General features: G+C 41.9%; 1 protein-coding gene across 1 annotated transcript in view; it reads left to right on the forward strand.

Moving 5' to 3' along the window:
- Positions 1–3,312: 3,312 nt before the first annotated feature.
- LOC126539033 (DEP domain-containing protein 1A-like) overlaps positions 3,313–18,367 on the forward strand; it is a 33,410-nt gene continuing 18,355 nt past the window's right edge. Inside the window, exons 1-9 of the mRNA XM_050185732.3 lie at positions 3,313–3,536; positions 4,059–4,216; positions 5,680–5,784; positions 7,804–8,094; positions 8,349–8,479; positions 10,763–10,810; positions 12,890–13,036; positions 14,808–15,725; positions 17,776–17,939. Of these exons, the coding sequence (XP_050041689.1) occupies positions 3,495–3,536; positions 4,059–4,216; positions 5,680–5,784; positions 7,804–8,094; positions 8,349–8,479; positions 10,763–10,810; positions 12,890–13,036; positions 14,808–15,725; positions 17,776–17,939 (2,004 nt within the window). The 5' untranslated portion in view covers positions 3,313–3,494. The remainder of the gene's footprint in view (positions 3,537–4,058; positions 4,217–5,679; positions 5,785–7,803; positions 8,095–8,348; positions 8,480–10,762; positions 10,811–12,889; positions 13,037–14,807; positions 15,726–17,775; positions 17,940–18,367) is intronic.

An 18,367-nucleotide genomic window follows, 5' to 3' on the forward strand; every position in this document is an offset into this window, starting at 1 on the left:
TGGGAACCCAAAAGAAGGGGGACACAATTTACTGGGCATACAAAAGAATGCAAGGGGCCTACAATGGAATAGGTGCTATGCCTGCTTGCGATTCCTCCGCAGTCCCGAAAAATACTTTTATACAGACCGCAAACAATTCGAGCATGCTGCAGTCAAATACCACATATGCACAAATAGATATTGACTGATTTTTTTTTCTTTTCGAATACGCATAGCATTTAAATAGCTGGATTAGGTACTTGAAAAGGCAGACCTTACTCATACGAGAAATGCATTATCTGCTAGTTATTGAAACTTCGCTAAACAAGCTCTACACTACTCTACTTGACATATTACTTTACATGACGTGCCGGCCAATTTGCAAGGCATATCCGCTTGGAACGAATTGTAAAAATGAGACGTGCAGTTTCGAGATGCGCGCCATCAAACTTTAGGTAAGTGTGCACTGTTGTTGAACTAATTTTCCAAGACTTTTTTTATGCATTTTAAGCACAAAAGTAACAGGAACGCCAATCTATTTCGTTGTGCACTTTGTCCACGAACATTCCGAAATTGGTGACATCCTTAGAATTTGTTCCAAGTGTACTTGCTTTGCAAACTTGCCAGCTACAGTTAATAAATTGGAATACACACTGTAAAGTAATTAGGGTATTCCGGAACATAATGCATTTCGATTTATTGTGGCGGTAATGTCCATCTCTTAAAGCTATTCAGTTCAAGGATTAGAATTGTGCTATTTGAAACAGGCATTTGTAAAGATTCTGTTCAGTCTCGAAATAAAAAAGACATCTGTAAAGGCTTGAAGAAGTATTCTTGTCCCACAATAAAATGCAAAGGAATTTTGAATAGGAAGAACGATTGCGAAGAGTAAGATGCGGGCACGTGGATAGCAGAGAGATAGAGCAAGAAAAATTCACATGTGGCACTTTGTTTGCTGGGTAACTCCGTAAGCATAGCCTTTAAGAGCCGCATTTCAAATCCAGACGGCGCCACGCTATGGTACGGGCATTTGTACAGGAAAAACATTGACTCGCAGTGGAGAAAAAGAACTAGGAAGTTTACCATAAAAGAATGCAGCCGATATAGTAAGCAACATGTCAACAAAGAACGTCAAACACAAAGTCAGAGAGGCTGAGAATTTCCTGGTTGGCGGCAATGGAGTAGAAACCAGCTATGCAACTACCTAAGAGGTAAAAATGAAATCAGAAAAGAAACAATTCATGGTAACTCAAAGGGCAGCTCATTGCTTTTCGAAGCCAGCTCACATGATGCCTCCAAACGCATAGTTATGAAGCGACGTAGGCCAAGGAAGAAGAAGCATGTGCTTGATGTGGTAAAGCTAGGGAAACGATGGAACATGTTTTATTAGAATGTGAAGATATCTACACAGCTGTCTCTTGGGCTCCTCTGGCTTCCTTGAAGACCTTTGGTTCATTGATAGCAGGGGGAGCAACCATGTCTTCAATAAAGGTTGGTAAAAGGCGACTGCCATAAATGTGTACGTGTGTGTCTATGCGCACGCGGGTGTGTGTACACGTTTAAGATAGGTACGACATTAGGCAACATAAGAACTTGGTGGCGCAACCAAGCGTGCCGTTACAAAGGAGATGCTCAGAGCATACATCCACTCATTCAACCATTGATCCATCCATCCATACATCCGCGGATTTGGGTACCACCTTAGAGGCACCACTTATTGTGGACAGGGCCGGTGAGGCCAGTATTATTCTGAAGTAATCACTTCAATTTAAATGCTAAATAAAATAATAATCAAATAAATAAATAGAAATTTAATGTAGGTGCTGACTTTCAGGGCACTCTGGCTGTATACAGAAATTACAATCGGTGCATGTGTAGTGTATTTCACGTACTTCATTACAGTGGTATCTCGATATAAGGAACACGAATATTTCGAAATAAGTCAAGCGTCTCTCACCAATATCAGCACGTAACGAATATATGCTTATAACGAATGTTGGATATAACGAAGGTATATATTTTTGAGTGGGACACGGTTCGTTATAATAGAAGGGTTTGACTGTATATACACTGCGTAGCTTATCTAAGTGGTGCTAACTGAATTTTGGCTAAACTGCTCGAACGTTTGTGCTGCAACACGCTTTGCAACCAAGACATTAGTGGTAACTATAACACCTTTTGTAGTCTACATGGTAGAGGCCATGCCGTCGCCTGCAGAGCTAGCAAATCACGTGCTTAAGTTATTTTCAAACTGCGCGACTTTAATATACAAACGTTATATTAAAGCACACTGTAGAGTGCGAAAGAAAATACAAACCATGTGGTAAATATTTTGCAAACCATATCACTTCGAAAGATTTGGACAGAAGACAAAAAAAAAAAAAAGAAGAAGAAGGAACGTGCTCTTATCCGCAGAGCAGGAAAGGCTGACATATTACCAAGCAGTGGCGTAGCCAGAATTTTTTACCTGACGGAGGGGGGAGAGGGAGGAGGCATGCATTTGACCTGGGAGAGAGAGGGGGGCAGCGAGGAGGGAGTGGGGTGAGGCAAGTGCCCGGTGTGCCACTGTTACCCCGGGCATAGCTAGACAAATATACCAGTGTCAAAATCTACGAGGATGCCATATATTCAATTATGATCATATTGATTTTCGTCGTAATCCGATCAAAGCCTTTCGATAATAATAACGAGCTAAAGCGCGAAAGTTGCACTGTAGATTTAACTCGCAAGAACTCCCGCAAAGCTGTCTCAAATTAATGAGAACTGACGCGAATTCGGTTGTCGTAGCGAGGCGCGGCTCTTGACAGTTGTGGAACTTAGTGCCAACTATACACAGTTGTCTACGTTCTTAATATGAAGGAAGCCACATAGCGCACTACGTGAGGCTGCCGAGTTTGTTGCGGAATCGGCTCAAATTAAATGTAACGCACTCTATCTTCTTGAGCAGTTCTTCTGCCTAGGAGAGTCCAGCAATTCTGGCATAGCCTTGATGATTACATGCTTTAAGGGTGTAATCATATTCCTCAAATTTTAAGCTCTTATTCTCCAGTATCTTTTTGCGGAGTGCTGCGTCAGTTGCGCTCCAGCAGACGACGCCGTAGACGTCACTGCCCTCTCGGGCCCAGACCTTCGTTGCTCAGATCAGCGTCTCACAGGTCAGTCAGTCAATCACACTTGCAGCGAATCACTCCATACGCTCTTTGCAGTATTATTACAGGCAAACATAGGTGCCTTAGTTGCTTGTAAAAGAAAAATATTTGTTTGTCATTCATCGCTGTTTTGAATTCACGGTTCAGGGCTGTTGTCCAATCAGCGTCCGAGAAAGCTGAGCAACGCCATGTTTTTTTGAGCACGTGATCGCTCGCCGGCCGTTTTCAAACTGGCGTTGCTGGTGTCTGTGTTGGCGTCGTTGTTCTCGCTGTGTCTATACGGACACGGTGCAAAAATGTTCGTGTGTAGGTGACTGCAGTGGCTTCACTTCTTGAAGTATCCTGCTTTTGCGGAGAGAAGTCACCATGGGTGACACACGGGATCGTCAGTACAGAGCGACGAGGCTGGTACGTATGACCGTTATGAAACTCGGGACCTTCTTCAAAACACAATAAGCTGCCGTCTTGATTTGTTTTAAATGTTTCGCTTCATCGCATCTGTATCAACTGCTTTGCCATTTTTCTTGTGCAACAAGTAATCTGCAAGCCTGTCTTTGTAGTACTACAGTGAATGTGAACATATGATGATATCGAGGCTCGCTTGCCGACCATCGAACGCTAACATCGTTATTCATTTACGGCTTGTTGAAAATGTAAAGAAATCAGCACTACTTTTCATCGCGGAATGAGCGTTCGAAGCTCATGTCCTTTTGACTACTGGCGTTCAATTTTCGTATAGTTCGTAAAGGTTTCACTTATGCTTGGGAGCGCGTTACATGCATTATGCATTTTTCTTCCATCGTGTTTTCTCCCCTAGACTTCAAGACATTGCTTTTGCTAAATTATTTCAAGGCCGTAGAAATTAAAGTTATTGAAGATTGCCAGCTTTTCTTCTTTTTTTTTCTCTCTAAACGTCTCGCAATTTTACAGTGGAATAGCGTCATCAGGTCCTTTCGGGATGGCATGCCCAAGGGCAAACACAGGCGGCACATGAGGACTTTTGACAACTGCTTCGTAGCGAGCGATGCGATTTCGTGGCTTCATGAACACTTGCAGGGTGACCCCAACTTTGGACCCGCCGTTACCAGGTATGTGAGGAGTGATCAACAGATATTCCTTTTTTTTTTTTTGTAATACAGGTTGTTCACGTTTAGAAAGAGATCTCCCTTTCAACAAGATAAATTCTTGGCTGATACGTCTAAACTTTCTTGTGATACCTATATAGAAAATTAAGATGGCTTAAAATTTCTCCACTATCCCGCAAAATGAAAGTGGTTTCACCGAAATTCACTTATAATCCTGCAAATTATAATAAATTGTTAGTCATAATACATTATGTGTACTGACTTTGCAAACAACCTGTGTAGTAAACTCCCATGAAGATGAACCTGGCCAATCTGAACGTTCAGGTACCAGAGACAATGTGTAAACATTTGTTTAGTTTCCCATAGACCCAATGAAAAGAGAAAAAAAACTAAGTTAACACAATCCATCAATTCTGTTAAACTGAACTTCCGCTGCTGCCGGTTACGCCTGTTACTCAGCTCAGTGGGAGGTCTGTACTGGTAGACTTGGAGAAGGTGACTGTGCTAGACACGCAAGAAGCAAACAGTGCGTTTGTTGACATAAACAACTATACCAGCATCGACAATGACGTCGAAATCTGTAGAACTGAAATAACAAACAATAATTGAAGAAGTCTTCAAGATGTCTCCGCAGGATTATGACACTGCCCAAAAGCCACAATAATTGGTGCTTTTCATACATGACGCAGGTGATAATGCCCTGAATACCTTGGTGATTTTTTTTTTTTTTTTCAACATGAAAGCGCTGAAGAATTTCTGAGCAAGCTAAGAGAAATGTCAGCACGCAGGTCTGCCGGCAAGCAGCAATTGCTCAATAGATTAAATATGTTTGCATAAAGCAATACTTTGCATCATGCAAATACAATAAACGCCTCCTTTTACATATGCCTCTTGGTTTTCATGCTTCATTTATGTTTTGTATTCTTGATATTCTTCATGGACCAGAATTAGTAAATTTTATTTTTTGCAGATCATATCTGTTAAGACAAACCTGTGATACAATGAACACCTTTTCATGGTCCCTTTACGTTCGTCTTCAGATATGACAAACATATGTTCATGGTCCCTTCAAGTTCGTCATAACAAAAGTCTTCTGTATACTTGCCCAAAGTGCCAACTTGCACTAGTTAGCTTGTTACTCTTATGGAGCAGTGCGGCAGACATGGCTGCAAAAATACAAGCAGCACACAGAAGTGCTTGCTTGTGTCACTTCATTCCTTACATTACATTTTGTGAAGTTTATTAATGCAGCATAAAGATACAGAAGGGTTTGCTATTAAGTGCTGGAGGAGGAGGTTTTAATGTAAAACTGTCAGTAAGAGCTCTTATGAGTACTCCATTAGTTAATTACACTGTAAGGCATGTAACATAGCAGTAGACTTAGAAATAGCAGTATGTGCTACATGTATGAACAAGGGTGCTTGCAAAAGGTGCTTCATGATGTGCTCTTCTGGCACGCATTTCAGGCACCAGACGATGCAACTCCTGCAGAAGTTCTTGGAAAACAGGATTATAGAGGCTGTGAAGAGTGGCAAACCCAGAGTCATTCAAGACGACAAGCAACTGTACAGGTATGCCGGAGACGTGGACTTCTGCAATAGTAGACCATGAGGAAGCATCTCTAAGGGGGCGTAAATCAGTGTTATCCGATTAAGTTCTGTGGAAATTCACTAGGCGGAGCAAGTGTCATGCAGACAACGTTGCCACTTACCCGACATGTGGAATGCTGCAAAGCAATCCCTCTTATTGCCTGGTCTAAGGAGACACAGAAATGGGTTCTCAATGCAGTCTGCTAGTAAGATGGGTTGCAGTTTTTTTCTTTCTTATGTTTTTTAAATGGTGAAACAAATGTGTGCCCACTGGGATGGCTATGTGGCTGTGGCATTCTCCTCCTGACCCTGAGGTCAGGGGCTCAATTCCTGGCCACAGCTGCCACATTCCAATGGGGACAGAATGTAAAAATGCGTGCATGTCAAAGGGACACTGAAAATGAAAAATTATTTGCGCTATATTCACAAACTGCCCTACCAAAATTTAAACAAAGCCACTCCTACTGTGAGAAGAAGCCTTATAAGCCAGAAAACGTGCAATAAAAGAAAAACGGGTGCTCAAAGTTCCCGCACATGTTCATCGCGTCATCATGGATTTTGATGGTATTTGCCAAGGTGTGTTAATATGTTATCAGTAAAAATGGACTACATTGTACTCTAGAGGAGCCACAGGCTGAAATGAACAAGTTTCAAGGACCTTTAGTGAGCCACAGCGGCCTGTATATGTAAAAATAAAAATGCTTCGGAATAGTAAATGAATACTTTAATTCATACTTGAAACAATGTAATTTTAAATTTGTTACGTCAGAATGTTGTATTGATGCTGGGATTTTGGTGCGAAATTCAAAACATTTAGCTTTCGGCCTTCATTTTCTCTTCTGCGGGAAGTTATCTTCTTGCGTCCACCTTCATTTTCTGTTTGCTTTGTTATTTCTACCTTCCAATGAAACATAACATTTACCTTCCTCTCTGCTTTCTTTGGCTTCATTGTGTGTCACATCGTATAACTGTGACTAAAAAAAAAAAATGTAGCCCCTCGGATTTCCTTATTCTTTGCACTCCCTCTAAGTAACTCAGAGACTCTGGTTAACACTTAAGTTGCTTCACTCACTGAACATGATGACGTGCATTCGATTCCTAGTGGCTGTGGCTGCTTTCCAGTGGGACCACAATGCACTTGTGTGCATTGCATTAGGTTGAATGTTAAGTAACCCTAGGTTTAAATTGTGCCCAAGGTCACAATTTGGGCTTGTTTGTGATCAATTACAAGCAGCAACTATACAAATAAAACCGACAATAAAGCCAGACAAGGTAAAGAGAAATTGAAAGTGGACAAATACATAATTTACCACGAAGGGAGCCAAACCCACACCTTCCACATTAAGCATTGTAATATTTGGCATATTAGCTAAAGACCAAACGCAAGGGCCATGGGACTGCTGACGTGACCAGCATTCCAGCTGTTACGCATGGACGACAGCAGGTCCACGTGTGAGGTCAACGTCTGTTCAAGGTGTCTGCAACTGCCCCATTCTGCGAAAGGGGTAATGACCATCAGGGCCTGGCTCAGCTAATTACTTCAAGGAGCCAATGTCTTGGCGTGTGAATGGTGTCGATGGCTGCTTCCTGATTATTTCATCATTGCATCATATGCAAGAGTGAAAGTGCAACATCAGAGGTGGAGTCCGGCAGGATGGTGCGACCTCTTGGGTGGGATGCTGCAAACAGTTTGACCATTTCGATTGGCTTACGATGACATGACCTCTTTCCCTAGCGAGTGATCTGGGGAAGTGTAAGTCTCTTAGATCCCTTGTTGTTCTTGCTCACTGGAAGCAGTAGATGTAGCCTGTTGGTAGATCAGCACAAACAAGGAAGAAACAGGACACGCATAGCGCCAAGTGTATCCCGTCACTTCTTTGGGACACCCCAGGTGATCCAAGATAGTCCGCTTGCTCCCTCCCCACCAAAGCTATTCTTGCAGCTAGTGAATTGCTTTGAGGTGCTAAATCCCATATCATTTATTTTGCTTCACTTCTACAGGTTCACTGTCTACTCCCCTGCCAAGACCCCACCTTCTTCGAAGTTCCCGACAAAAGTTGGTAGCGGCCGAACGCCACTGTTGGCTCGAGAAAACCAGGCAAACTTCCCTCCCGAGGCTCACCGTGTGTCGGCGAAAGCTCTAGTGTTCTTGTTTGGAGCCAAGCCAGACACCAACAGGCCGCTAGCTGCCGAAGTCGTCAAGGACCCTTCTGAAGGCTCGACCGAACAAGATGCTGGTCTAGTGACTCGTGAAGAAATTCAAGGCATCTGGGAATCGGTGGTTGTGGCAAGGTATGCTTATCTCTCATCGCACCGGTAGTAGTTACGATCGTTTGTGGATATGGTCGGCTCCCTTTAATGAGCACTAGAGGGAAACATTAAGTCAAGCTAAAGAATTAAATTAGCATTCTAAATTGCATTCTGTAAAATGACTAAGTGACAATTTTATTCATTTACAACTCGGTGCTAAATTCTTTTTTTTTTTTGTGATGGCATTTTATATGGTAATAAAGAAAGTGAAATTTCTCCATGTTTTGTTCTTTTAGGCTAAGATGCCTCATTGGAGAGGAAGCCACAGATGGATGCTTGAACGGTTTTCGCATTTCCGGAACAGTTATACTGCACAACATGTATCGGCTGAGCCGGAATGGCGTCGTCATTCTTCTCGACAAGTCTGGTGAGCCAACTTTTGCAACCCTTTCTTTGTTACTTTCTCATTAAGCTCCTGCTGAAATTTTCGCTTTGCTGTGAAAACCTTTCACCAACTCTCTCAGAAATTTTCACCTTAAATGGAATGTTTTTGTGTTGCTGCAATTTATAAACTTAAGTTAGATACAGGTTAAGTGATGATGTGTGATGTGGTTGGCACTTCACTACACTATGGAATGTTTTGAAGGTATTAAAAGGAAAGGTACCTACAAATTTTTTGCAAAAGCATTTTACATTTCTTTAAAGATTATAATTCTCAGTTTTCAGTTCACTTTGTAAGCTACGCAATGTCAAAAGTACTATTTTATCAAGAACACGTGCAGATGCGCATGACTTCTGTGTTTAGTAGATTTACCAAATCAGTTCAATCCATGCAAGTTGCCATCGATCTGCAAGGGATACTCATACAGTTTTCTCTAAAAAGAAACATCATTCTAACAAAATAATTGCCCTCATCTGTGGATTGAACTTCAGACCTCCATATGACTGCAGAATTTTCCTTACTGGTCGAGCAAGAAAAAAAAGCTCAGTTTTAGTCACCCTCGGAACAAATTACGAGACAGTATGGAACGCAGAAAGGTGATTGATGTTTATGTTGTTTATGTTGTGTTTGGCCAAAGAGCAGCTCTACATTTCATGATCAAACGTAGCTGAACTCTGATGTAAGCAGATGTAACAAATTATCAAAGTAAATACTATAGAATTTTCAAGGTTGCACTTTATTTCGATGAGCATCTATGCTGTAATGAAACCGAAAATGAGAAATCCAAGACAATGTCCATCATATTGAAGTAAATACCTGTTCGTCTGCATATCCAAATATGTATTCTGGTAGCTCGAATGTGAATTAATATAGCAAGAGCTAGTTGGAACATGCTGTACTTGCGTGTGTGTTTTCGTCAGTGGCTTGGATTAGCTGGCCGACAGCCAGCGAGCCAATGGGACGAATCCTGTATGATTGCACGGTTACATGTGAGTGACAGTGTAAAGCATGTATCTGCAACTTATCGTTGCCGGCGTGCTACATATCTGCACAGTAAGCCTCCAGTGGGTAATCAGAATTCACAGGGGACCCTTTGCTGGCCTGTTGAAGGCATGCTGGCATTCTTTTCACATAGAGCTTATCACATATTTTTTTATGATTGTCTCTAATACCTGTGTCACACGGGCACATTTGGAAGGCCTTCCAGTCAACGGCCTTTGAAACGCCACAACTCTATCGACTCAAAGCAGTTGTCGCGCTGCTACACGGCACTTTTGAAAGGCCGTTGAGTGGTTCAGGCGTTTCTCGCAAAATTGTGTGGCGCTGCGGATCTTTATTTTCGTTTTCATATCACGAAAAGTTAAACAACATTAAAACCATTTAAAAACACTATAATTTCTTTTATGTTTGTTTTTACATTAAAAAAATTTGTTTATACATTGCCATACATATATGTTTAGTTTTTAAGTTGTTGAGTAGCAAAACTGCGGCAACGTTTGCGCCTCTCGATGCGGCTGCCGTTTTGGTGTGTGTTCGCACATGTCAAGTGGCAAAAACACTTTATTGAATAATGAATAACACTCATATATAGTATTTTTAGAGCATTTGGTTTCATTTGTTCTTTCTAACCGTGAGTACGAGCACATTGTGAACGCGCGGGCATGTTCGCGCTGCTTCCGCTTCCGTTGCTCAAAGGCCATTGAGATTTCGATAGAGTTGTAGGGTGCTCCGTTGAGTCGATAGACTATTGACTCGGCGGCCTTCGAAACCGCCCGTGTAGCAGCTCGAACTTGACCTTTGAGTCAACTGACTATCGGTTGGAAGGCCTTCCAAACGCCCGTGTGACACGGGTATAAGGCTTACCACGAACATTGGAACATTGGTGCTTGATGCAACTTCGTTACACGAGGTTTACCAGTAGATTGTATTTTTATTGATTGTTGAATGTCTTTCTGTAGGTCACTTTATAAAAATAACATTAGTCAGGTTTCAGAGCATCAGAACTGCCGCAGCTCTAGTGCAACAGAGATGAACCTCAGTGCAACAAGGTTGGGTGTGATGCAAAATCTGTTCACTTAATTTCATATTATAAGCAAATGTTTGCTACACATTGATATTGGCAAGGGACACTTTTATATACATCGCTACATCCAATAATTTGTTACATTTGTGTCCAATATATTGAGGTTGAACTGTGCCGCACTTCTTTACCGCTCCAGTATAACCTGATCAAATTTTTGAGTCATCTTTCTTGCTATTACTTTGCAGATGACCTGCCAAAATGGATAATCAATGCAATGAAGTGCCTAATCCACTGTGAGTCCCTGTACTTTCTGTTTACGAGAATGCGTTGTCACATTGTGACGATGAGCAGGTCGGAACAAAGCAGGAATAAACTTTTAACAGTTTATCTTACATTTATTTATTCGCATACTCTCAAGGCCCGAAGGCATGACAGAAAGGAGTGGTTAGCAAAATATAGGATATAGTGTATTTTTGAAAAGGGCAGAATCATGTGTACCAGCGACTGAGACTGAAAGGTGGTTCCAGGTTACATTGCAAAGTTAGTTAATTCGATAACCTTGTCCCCTCAAGGAACGCTAAGAAAGAACAACTCGGCTGCCGTGATATGCGCAATCGTCAGTCATGCATTGAAATTCTGGGGCTTGCATTTGGCCACTTCTATGCATGCTTCACCAAACCCTTTAAATGCATTCACAGTGATAAGGTAAATTCTAGAACATGCCACAATCATCTATTAGTGTGCTTACGAAAAGATATGACAAGCCCCACTTTTCCAGAAAAGACAACTTTAATGAAGTGTTTGTTTATTTACATCACAAGCACGTTTTCGAATGACAACAGGAACGTGATAACAAAAGCGCACAGCGAGATTGAATGATCGGTGTGGAATGAAATTTGCATGGAAATGTGCTATTGGTATTTGGTATTCCATCAGTGATGATTCACCTTTTATGTTTCTTTTTTTCTGTCTGTGCCTTGCAAAAGCATTATGGCAGATGGTATGCGTATAAATAGCATTTCTTTTTTTTTATGTGAATCTCCGGTGTCCATTTGTATAAGAATTTGTGGAAGAACATTGTCTTCGTGGCACTAGTCAAAATTGGCATTATGAATCTAATACAACCTTGCCATTGTTTCAGAACAGTGAGATCACCTCGGGAGATCTATATGAATCAGAATTAGTTTTAGGGGAGACCAAGGTGTCATTATCTTTATTTTCATTTCTTTAATGTCTTTAAACGGATGCAAACAGCTTCATGTGTGCATTTGGTGGCCCAGCGTACAATTATTTCTTTTGGCTAAGCTCAAAGCAAAATTTTTGCAGTCATTGCCGAGGTTTTTTTTTTTTTTATGAGTCATGAATATGCTTGGCATATAAGGCAGGTCACGTAATATTGTAGCACTTTCATGCAGTAATAGAATATTGTAATATGGGCCTAATGTGTAATTTTCTCTGCTAAAACACCTTAGTGTCTTTTTATTTAGCTGTTAACTTCTATAATTCTTTCTACCACATTTTTCCATGACTGCCATTTTGCATGTACCTTTGTTTGAAAAATTTATCTTTGCTGCTCTGTGCATTCCCTTGTCTGAAACAAAAATCTTAATTTTTGTCCGGCCATGCATCTTGATTCTGTCCTTGTCAGTTTTGTTCAGGAATTTCTATGCACACACTAACTGAGAATAAGATATAATTGTATATGATGCATACCTGCCAACATTTATGATTGTGTCGTAAAATTCCGAATTCTTAAGCTTGTGTATGAGGGACGAATAATTTTAAGATATCTTGGTTGTGACTTGTTTAGGCCAAAACTGTTTAAGAGTACTGTTGTCGACCCAGTCTGCAGAGGCATGAACCTTTGCATCCGCTAGGTTATTCAGACCTACTCTCAAACCTGCTCCACATAAATAATGTAAGACAGCACTCAAAATTTTGGCTGTTATTACACGAATACTTCATGAATGCACTTTATAATTTCTATTTATCTGCTATCCTGGTCATGCAGCTACAGCTGATAGAGCAGTCTGCCTGCTAACAGGATCTCCACAGAACAAAGTCTGTAAATTTTTAAATATACAGTCAACATCTTAAATAATAAAAACAGGTTTAGTATTCTTGATCAAGTTTTAGTGTTCCTTGATGTTGTAATGAAACATTAAAACGGCTATTCTTGCAAGCTTTTTGTGATGCTCCCACTCATATTGCAAACGTCATGTTTTGCATGGAGGCTGCTCTATATATTAACATTATCTTAAACCAGGCTTTCTTGTGGTCCATACTTTTGTCGCTGGTTGCCTTTAATGTTACTGCTCAGAAATATCAAATTCATGACGTTCCTCTCCCTTTCTTTCTTTTTGTTTTTTCAGGGCCTCGGGCGTCGGGGGCAGGAAGCTGCCTGCCCAATTACCCAGGTTTTGAACTGGATGTACTGAAGGTGGTCAGCGAGTTCTTCGGTGACCTCGGAACTGCTTTTGTCCCCCATCCTATTTTGAGGCTGTTCTACCACGCTTTTGGTAATAGCTGGCCGTAATTTTTGCTTCCACACGAACATATCTTGATGAATGGCCGTCATAATTATGGCATCGTAAGAGCTTCTTCTTAGTGTAAGACTTCCTCTTTTGCGAGACGCCGCTTCAGTCTATGGACGGTCATGACACTGCAACCTTTACTCTGCAGGGCTATGCATCGACTAAAGCTTTAAGCCTGATTAGTCAAAAACCTTTAATAATTTAGATAAATAAATTTATGGATTTACATTGTAGTACCTTTACTTTTTCCATTGAGCAAGGGAAAGGACCTCAGACGAAAAGCTACTAACTTGGTAGCTTGAGAGCGTCTGAGACATCGAAAGCAAAGTCAGCAACAACTCTCAGCTAGACATTCAAATACTATAAATAACTGCTAAGACATGCAGCTGCGCTATTCCTTAAGGATACAGAACTCAAGGGTATCTGTTGGCATACAATGAGTAGAACAGGCAAAAATCAAAAAAAGAATGGACAAAGCACTGAGAGAAGCCACACCGGCATTTGCTAGGAAATAAATCATTGAGGCTAGTGACCTTTATAGACAAAATACATTTCAAATTTTTGCTGTCAAATAAATCTATAGAACTGTTCAATTATGTGCATGCACTTTTCAGATAAAACAAATATTGTTATTTAATATTGACAGTTGCCTGTCACTGACGATACCTTAGTGGGCATATCAAGCTCACATGGACACAATCAAACATGCAACAATGGAGGCAAAGAAGCTTGTTGAGGGTTAATTTGCTTGTGAACAGTCGTGCGAGCTGCGTTACGTGTTCGGTGGCTCCATCGAAAAGGCACTCGTGCAAATTTGGAGTTTCCCTCCACTGGTTACTAGCATAGTGGAGCAAGCATGGCTGACATCTGTTCTGTGAGAATCGCAGATGTTGTCTCGATCAAAACATTGGAGCCCAATCAATCATTGTTATTTTTTGCTGTTGAGCTAGCATGGCATAGACGTCGGCACCGATGTTTGCCTGATTTTGCTTGAGTTGACCCGATTAACCATGATATCAAAAAATGTTATCACAATTAAAGCATTCATTGAATATTCGGAAGTTTAATCAATCAATAGCCGATCCTACTTTGTAATGATTATAATCACTCAGTATTAAGTTCATTGTGGAAGAAATTCCTCTCCCAGAGACTTCCAATAACCCATGTCCCACGAGCCTGTCCTGTGCCAGAAAATAATTTTATTGCCTCATCTGGTTGGAATAGGTGAAGAAGCTTATCGCAATATGGTTGGCGACAGTGCTGTTGATGTGACGTGCGACGACCCTGGAGGAGATTTGCTGTTACTGAAATAGAAAACTGAACGTGGACCAGTGTTTTCACATAAGATGGGCAGACTAGTATTGTGGGAAGCGGCTGCGGCAGATGGCTAGTGTTCTTGATTGTGCACGCCACACACCTTTTCTTGTTTACATGGGATCTAATGGCTGAAAAACGTATCATACAATCACGCTTTGGTGATGTACTAAATGTGGATTCTGAAATAGTGTGCTTTCCAGGAACATATGAACTGTTGAACCGTTAAAAAAGAAGCACAGCTGAATTGGGTCATTTTGTGTGCTTTCTATCGCGAACTTTGGCGCTGGAAAATTGTATGTAGCAGGTTCATTTCAGCGATGTTCTGCTGTACAATGTTTTCTTTTTTTTATGCATGGTGGTTTGTAGCCAGGTGTTGCTGATTAAAATTAGTGCCATAATTTTGCTCTAATAACTTCCATTGTCTTGGTTTTCAACGCAGGTCCACTTGCAGAAGGCTGCAAGGTCTCGGAGGAGCCACCAACCCCAGATGCATCAGTTGAAAACCTTCTCCACAGCATGTCGATCTTGGCACAGCCAGTTGAAGCAACGGCAAAGGCTCAGCAGACTGTTAGGCGAGGTCTTCAACCGTCGCTTTCCGGCCGACATTTGGTTTATCGCACCGCCTTCGAATCGGCAGAGCCTGTGACAATGCTTGTCGAGTCACAGGGCTCGGTCGGCTCGGTCTGCTCGGTGGAGCGTGCATTTGCATTGAGTGCTGAGACGGCCAGCACCATCAGCTCGTGCAGCGGTGGCTTTGGGCGACCTTTGTCCCCGACCTACAGTGATATTTACAACGATATCTACAACCAAGCCTGTGGCGTTGGTGTCACTGGCTTCAGCGGCGGCTTTGACTCTGATAAGAGACCCATAGGAAAACAAGAGGTGCCGCGAAGCTCGTCTGTCGAGAATCTGAGAGATGCAAGGCACTTCGCTCACCCAACAGCGTTGGCACCCAAGGAGGCGTTCGTGCGGAGCACGGCGTCGTTGAACGTCGACGGGTTCTTGACGTTGAGGCAAATCAAAAGGGAACAGGAAGCGAAAAGAGGCAACATCCAAGTGGGGGAAGGGTATGTGAACCTTGGCTACGGGTCTAGCGGCAGCTTGAGCAATGACTGGCAAATGGCGCTGCAGCGTTCTGCCGGGAGTGTATCATACACGACGGCGCCGACTCAGATCAGTGTGGCGTCGTCTCGAGACAGCAGTTTCGCGTCCGCGAGTGACAGTGTGATGTGCCTGCGTTATGCTAGATCGAATCCTAGTTGCGAGACCTTGCCAGTCCTGGCGCACTCCACTCCGGCGGAGACGGGAAAGACTGCGGGGCCCTTCTATGCGAGCATCTCTTCATTGAAACCCAGGGGTGAGTACACGTGTTGAGCTGTTTTGCAGCCGCATAGTTCCTCTGTTGTTGTTGAGGTAAATGTCAGCTTGATTTTACCTACTGTTTGCTCTTTGTATTCATGCTTTCATTTCTCCCGCTTATGTCAGTTGTCTTCTTTCTCTGTGCAAGTCATTTATGCCTAGTATTATTCTAGGTATTATTTAGAGTGCAAAGTGTTTTCAGGGAATAGTCACAAGGCATTTTGTGGTGGCAAGCAAGCCCTAAAGACTATGGCAAGTGGCTGGAGAACTGTACAAGTGACTCAGTAGAGACAATCTAAAGTCCTTTTTTTTTGGTTAGTGAACGTCAACAGTTTAATGCCTTTAGTTTGGTGAAAGCATGAAAGTGACATGTAAGTGAGCTGGGGAACACAAACACAAGAGGTGTTCATTAAGGTCGTTCTATCTACTATAAATTTAGAGCACGCATACACAATTTGCACCAAAATGAGTGACGTCTCCAGTTTTAGCGAAATATAAAAATTGTATTCTATGTACCGGCACATCACTAGGGCACCAAAACAAAATAGGCAGCGTCCATCGGGAGAATTGGTTGAAGCACGGGCAGCAATCTGCTTTCTGAATTTCAAGGAACATAAGCCAAAGAGATTGAGGCCGTGCTGGTGGTGGTGGTGGTGTACATTGGTCTTCACCATACACTGTCGCCATACAACACCGCCAGCTTGGTTCCGCCATACAAGGAATACAATTTTATATTCCACTAGAATGAAAAGGAGTTGCGCTCATTTTGATGCATCTTGAGTATGCGTACTCCAAGTTTATGATATCGATAGTACGAACTTCAAAAATCACAGATGAATAAATATGTGTTACAGTTTCGTACATGTATCTTGAATATAAGATTCTAATCTTTTGGTTATGAAAATCAGAATTAAGTTACACTTCATCAGGATTGTATACAATAAACTGCTGATATAACCACTGCCTTTCGAGTGTATTATATAATTGATTTAGTTATTAAAACAGTAGTTTATATGAGTACACTATAATTGCATCTGTTGATTACAATGCTATCAATCGTTTATGAGTGCCTTGTTTAATTTATACGATGGTAAGCCCTGATATGTATAATGACTGCTTTTCATGAAATTGTTGCATTTGTTGGCTCAACAATAGCATACAATGGATTTATATACATTGGAATATACGACTGCATAATGATTAAATGTCCTGTGGTGCCAACGTGATGAAAGGAAAGAACCAAGATATTGCATAGAGGAGGGGATTATCAAAGCAATCATGACAGCTTGGAGTAGCAGGAGGCGAGACTAATCACCCTGAGCTTTTCAAACTCAAGAGGAGGCTGTAGCCTCCTATTCAAATACATGTAAAACACAGAAACACTTTTACGAGGCCATTGCTGGACCGCTTTGAAGGACATTTGTTGCGTTCGAGAGAGTGTGTTAAATTCTAATGACTTTAGGAAGCTGAATTTTAATTAAGAGCCTGCAATGTCTTGCTAACAATTCTGAAAAATTTGTGTTTAGAAAAAATTCAGGCACCAAGTTTACAAATCCGTAACTCTGCATCAAAAACGGATATCGCAGCACTGTAAACTGCATCTGTTAGAGCATCTAATGCAAACTTGATATGTGAATTTACAGCTTATGTGAAATTGTTGCAATGTGTATGAGGGATTTACGAATTCCTTACTCACAAATCAGTGGCATATTTCTGAGTAGTGTATAATACAGAAATGTTGTCCACTTTGGATATGTTATTAAGTACAGTTTACAGAAGTGTAATATCATTTTTTATTGTTGAGTTAAAGAGTTTTACACTTCAGTATACCTGAGTCTGCTTCTACAGTCATTATAGTTTAGTTTTTTTTTTTTTTAATGCAACAAACCTCATCAAAATCAATGCAGTGGTTGCAGAGAAAAACGATTTACCTCTTCCCGTGTATTCAGATGGGAGCTCCTGGGCACAAGCTTCATCTTAAGAGTAACCACCCAGACTGCTCACTGTGTAAGATCCCTCATTGCTGCTTCATCCGCGCTTTGTTGCAGAAAGCGCCGAAGACCTGCGGCGGGCAGTGAAGGTGATGCAGGTGGCATCGCTTCTGCTTCCGCCCTGCAGACGGCGCTACCTGCACCTGCTCCTGCGTTTCATTTACAAGACTTCGAGGAATGAAGTGCTTACCCTGAGCCCCCACCATAGCAACATGAGTGTGGTATGCCTGTTCTCCCAAGTTCTTCAAAGGTCTTGCAGCAGTATTTCAGTGTATCATGATGTGCCTTAGTGGCCCAGTTGCTAGGGGTCTCTGTGCTGAGCATGGGGTCGTGGTTTTCATTCCCAGCAGCAGCGTCTGCGTGGGGGCCGGGGAAGGGGAATACGAGAACATATGTGCATTGAAAGTTTGGTGCACATTGAAGGGGTCCTGAACCACCCCTCGAGCTAAGCGAAACCTCGAATAACATAAGCTGCTGTGAACACCTCAGCCAAAATTCTGCACTCGTGCACGGCGCGTGGGGTTCATAAGTGGAGTGCGAAGTCACCTTTATCTCAAACACTCTCTTTTTAACAGAAGCCGTCTCCTCGCCCTTTTCGGGACTATATCTCATTATATAGCAGATTCCCATACAGTACCGCTATTGGCCA

The sequence above is a fragment of the Dermacentor andersoni genome, chromosome 11 (assembly GCF_023375885.2).
Source record: "Dermacentor andersoni chromosome 11, qqDerAnde1_hic_scaffold, whole genome shotgun sequence".
Lineage (NCBI taxonomy): Eukaryota > Metazoa > Arthropoda > Arachnida > Ixodida > Ixodidae > Dermacentor > Dermacentor andersoni.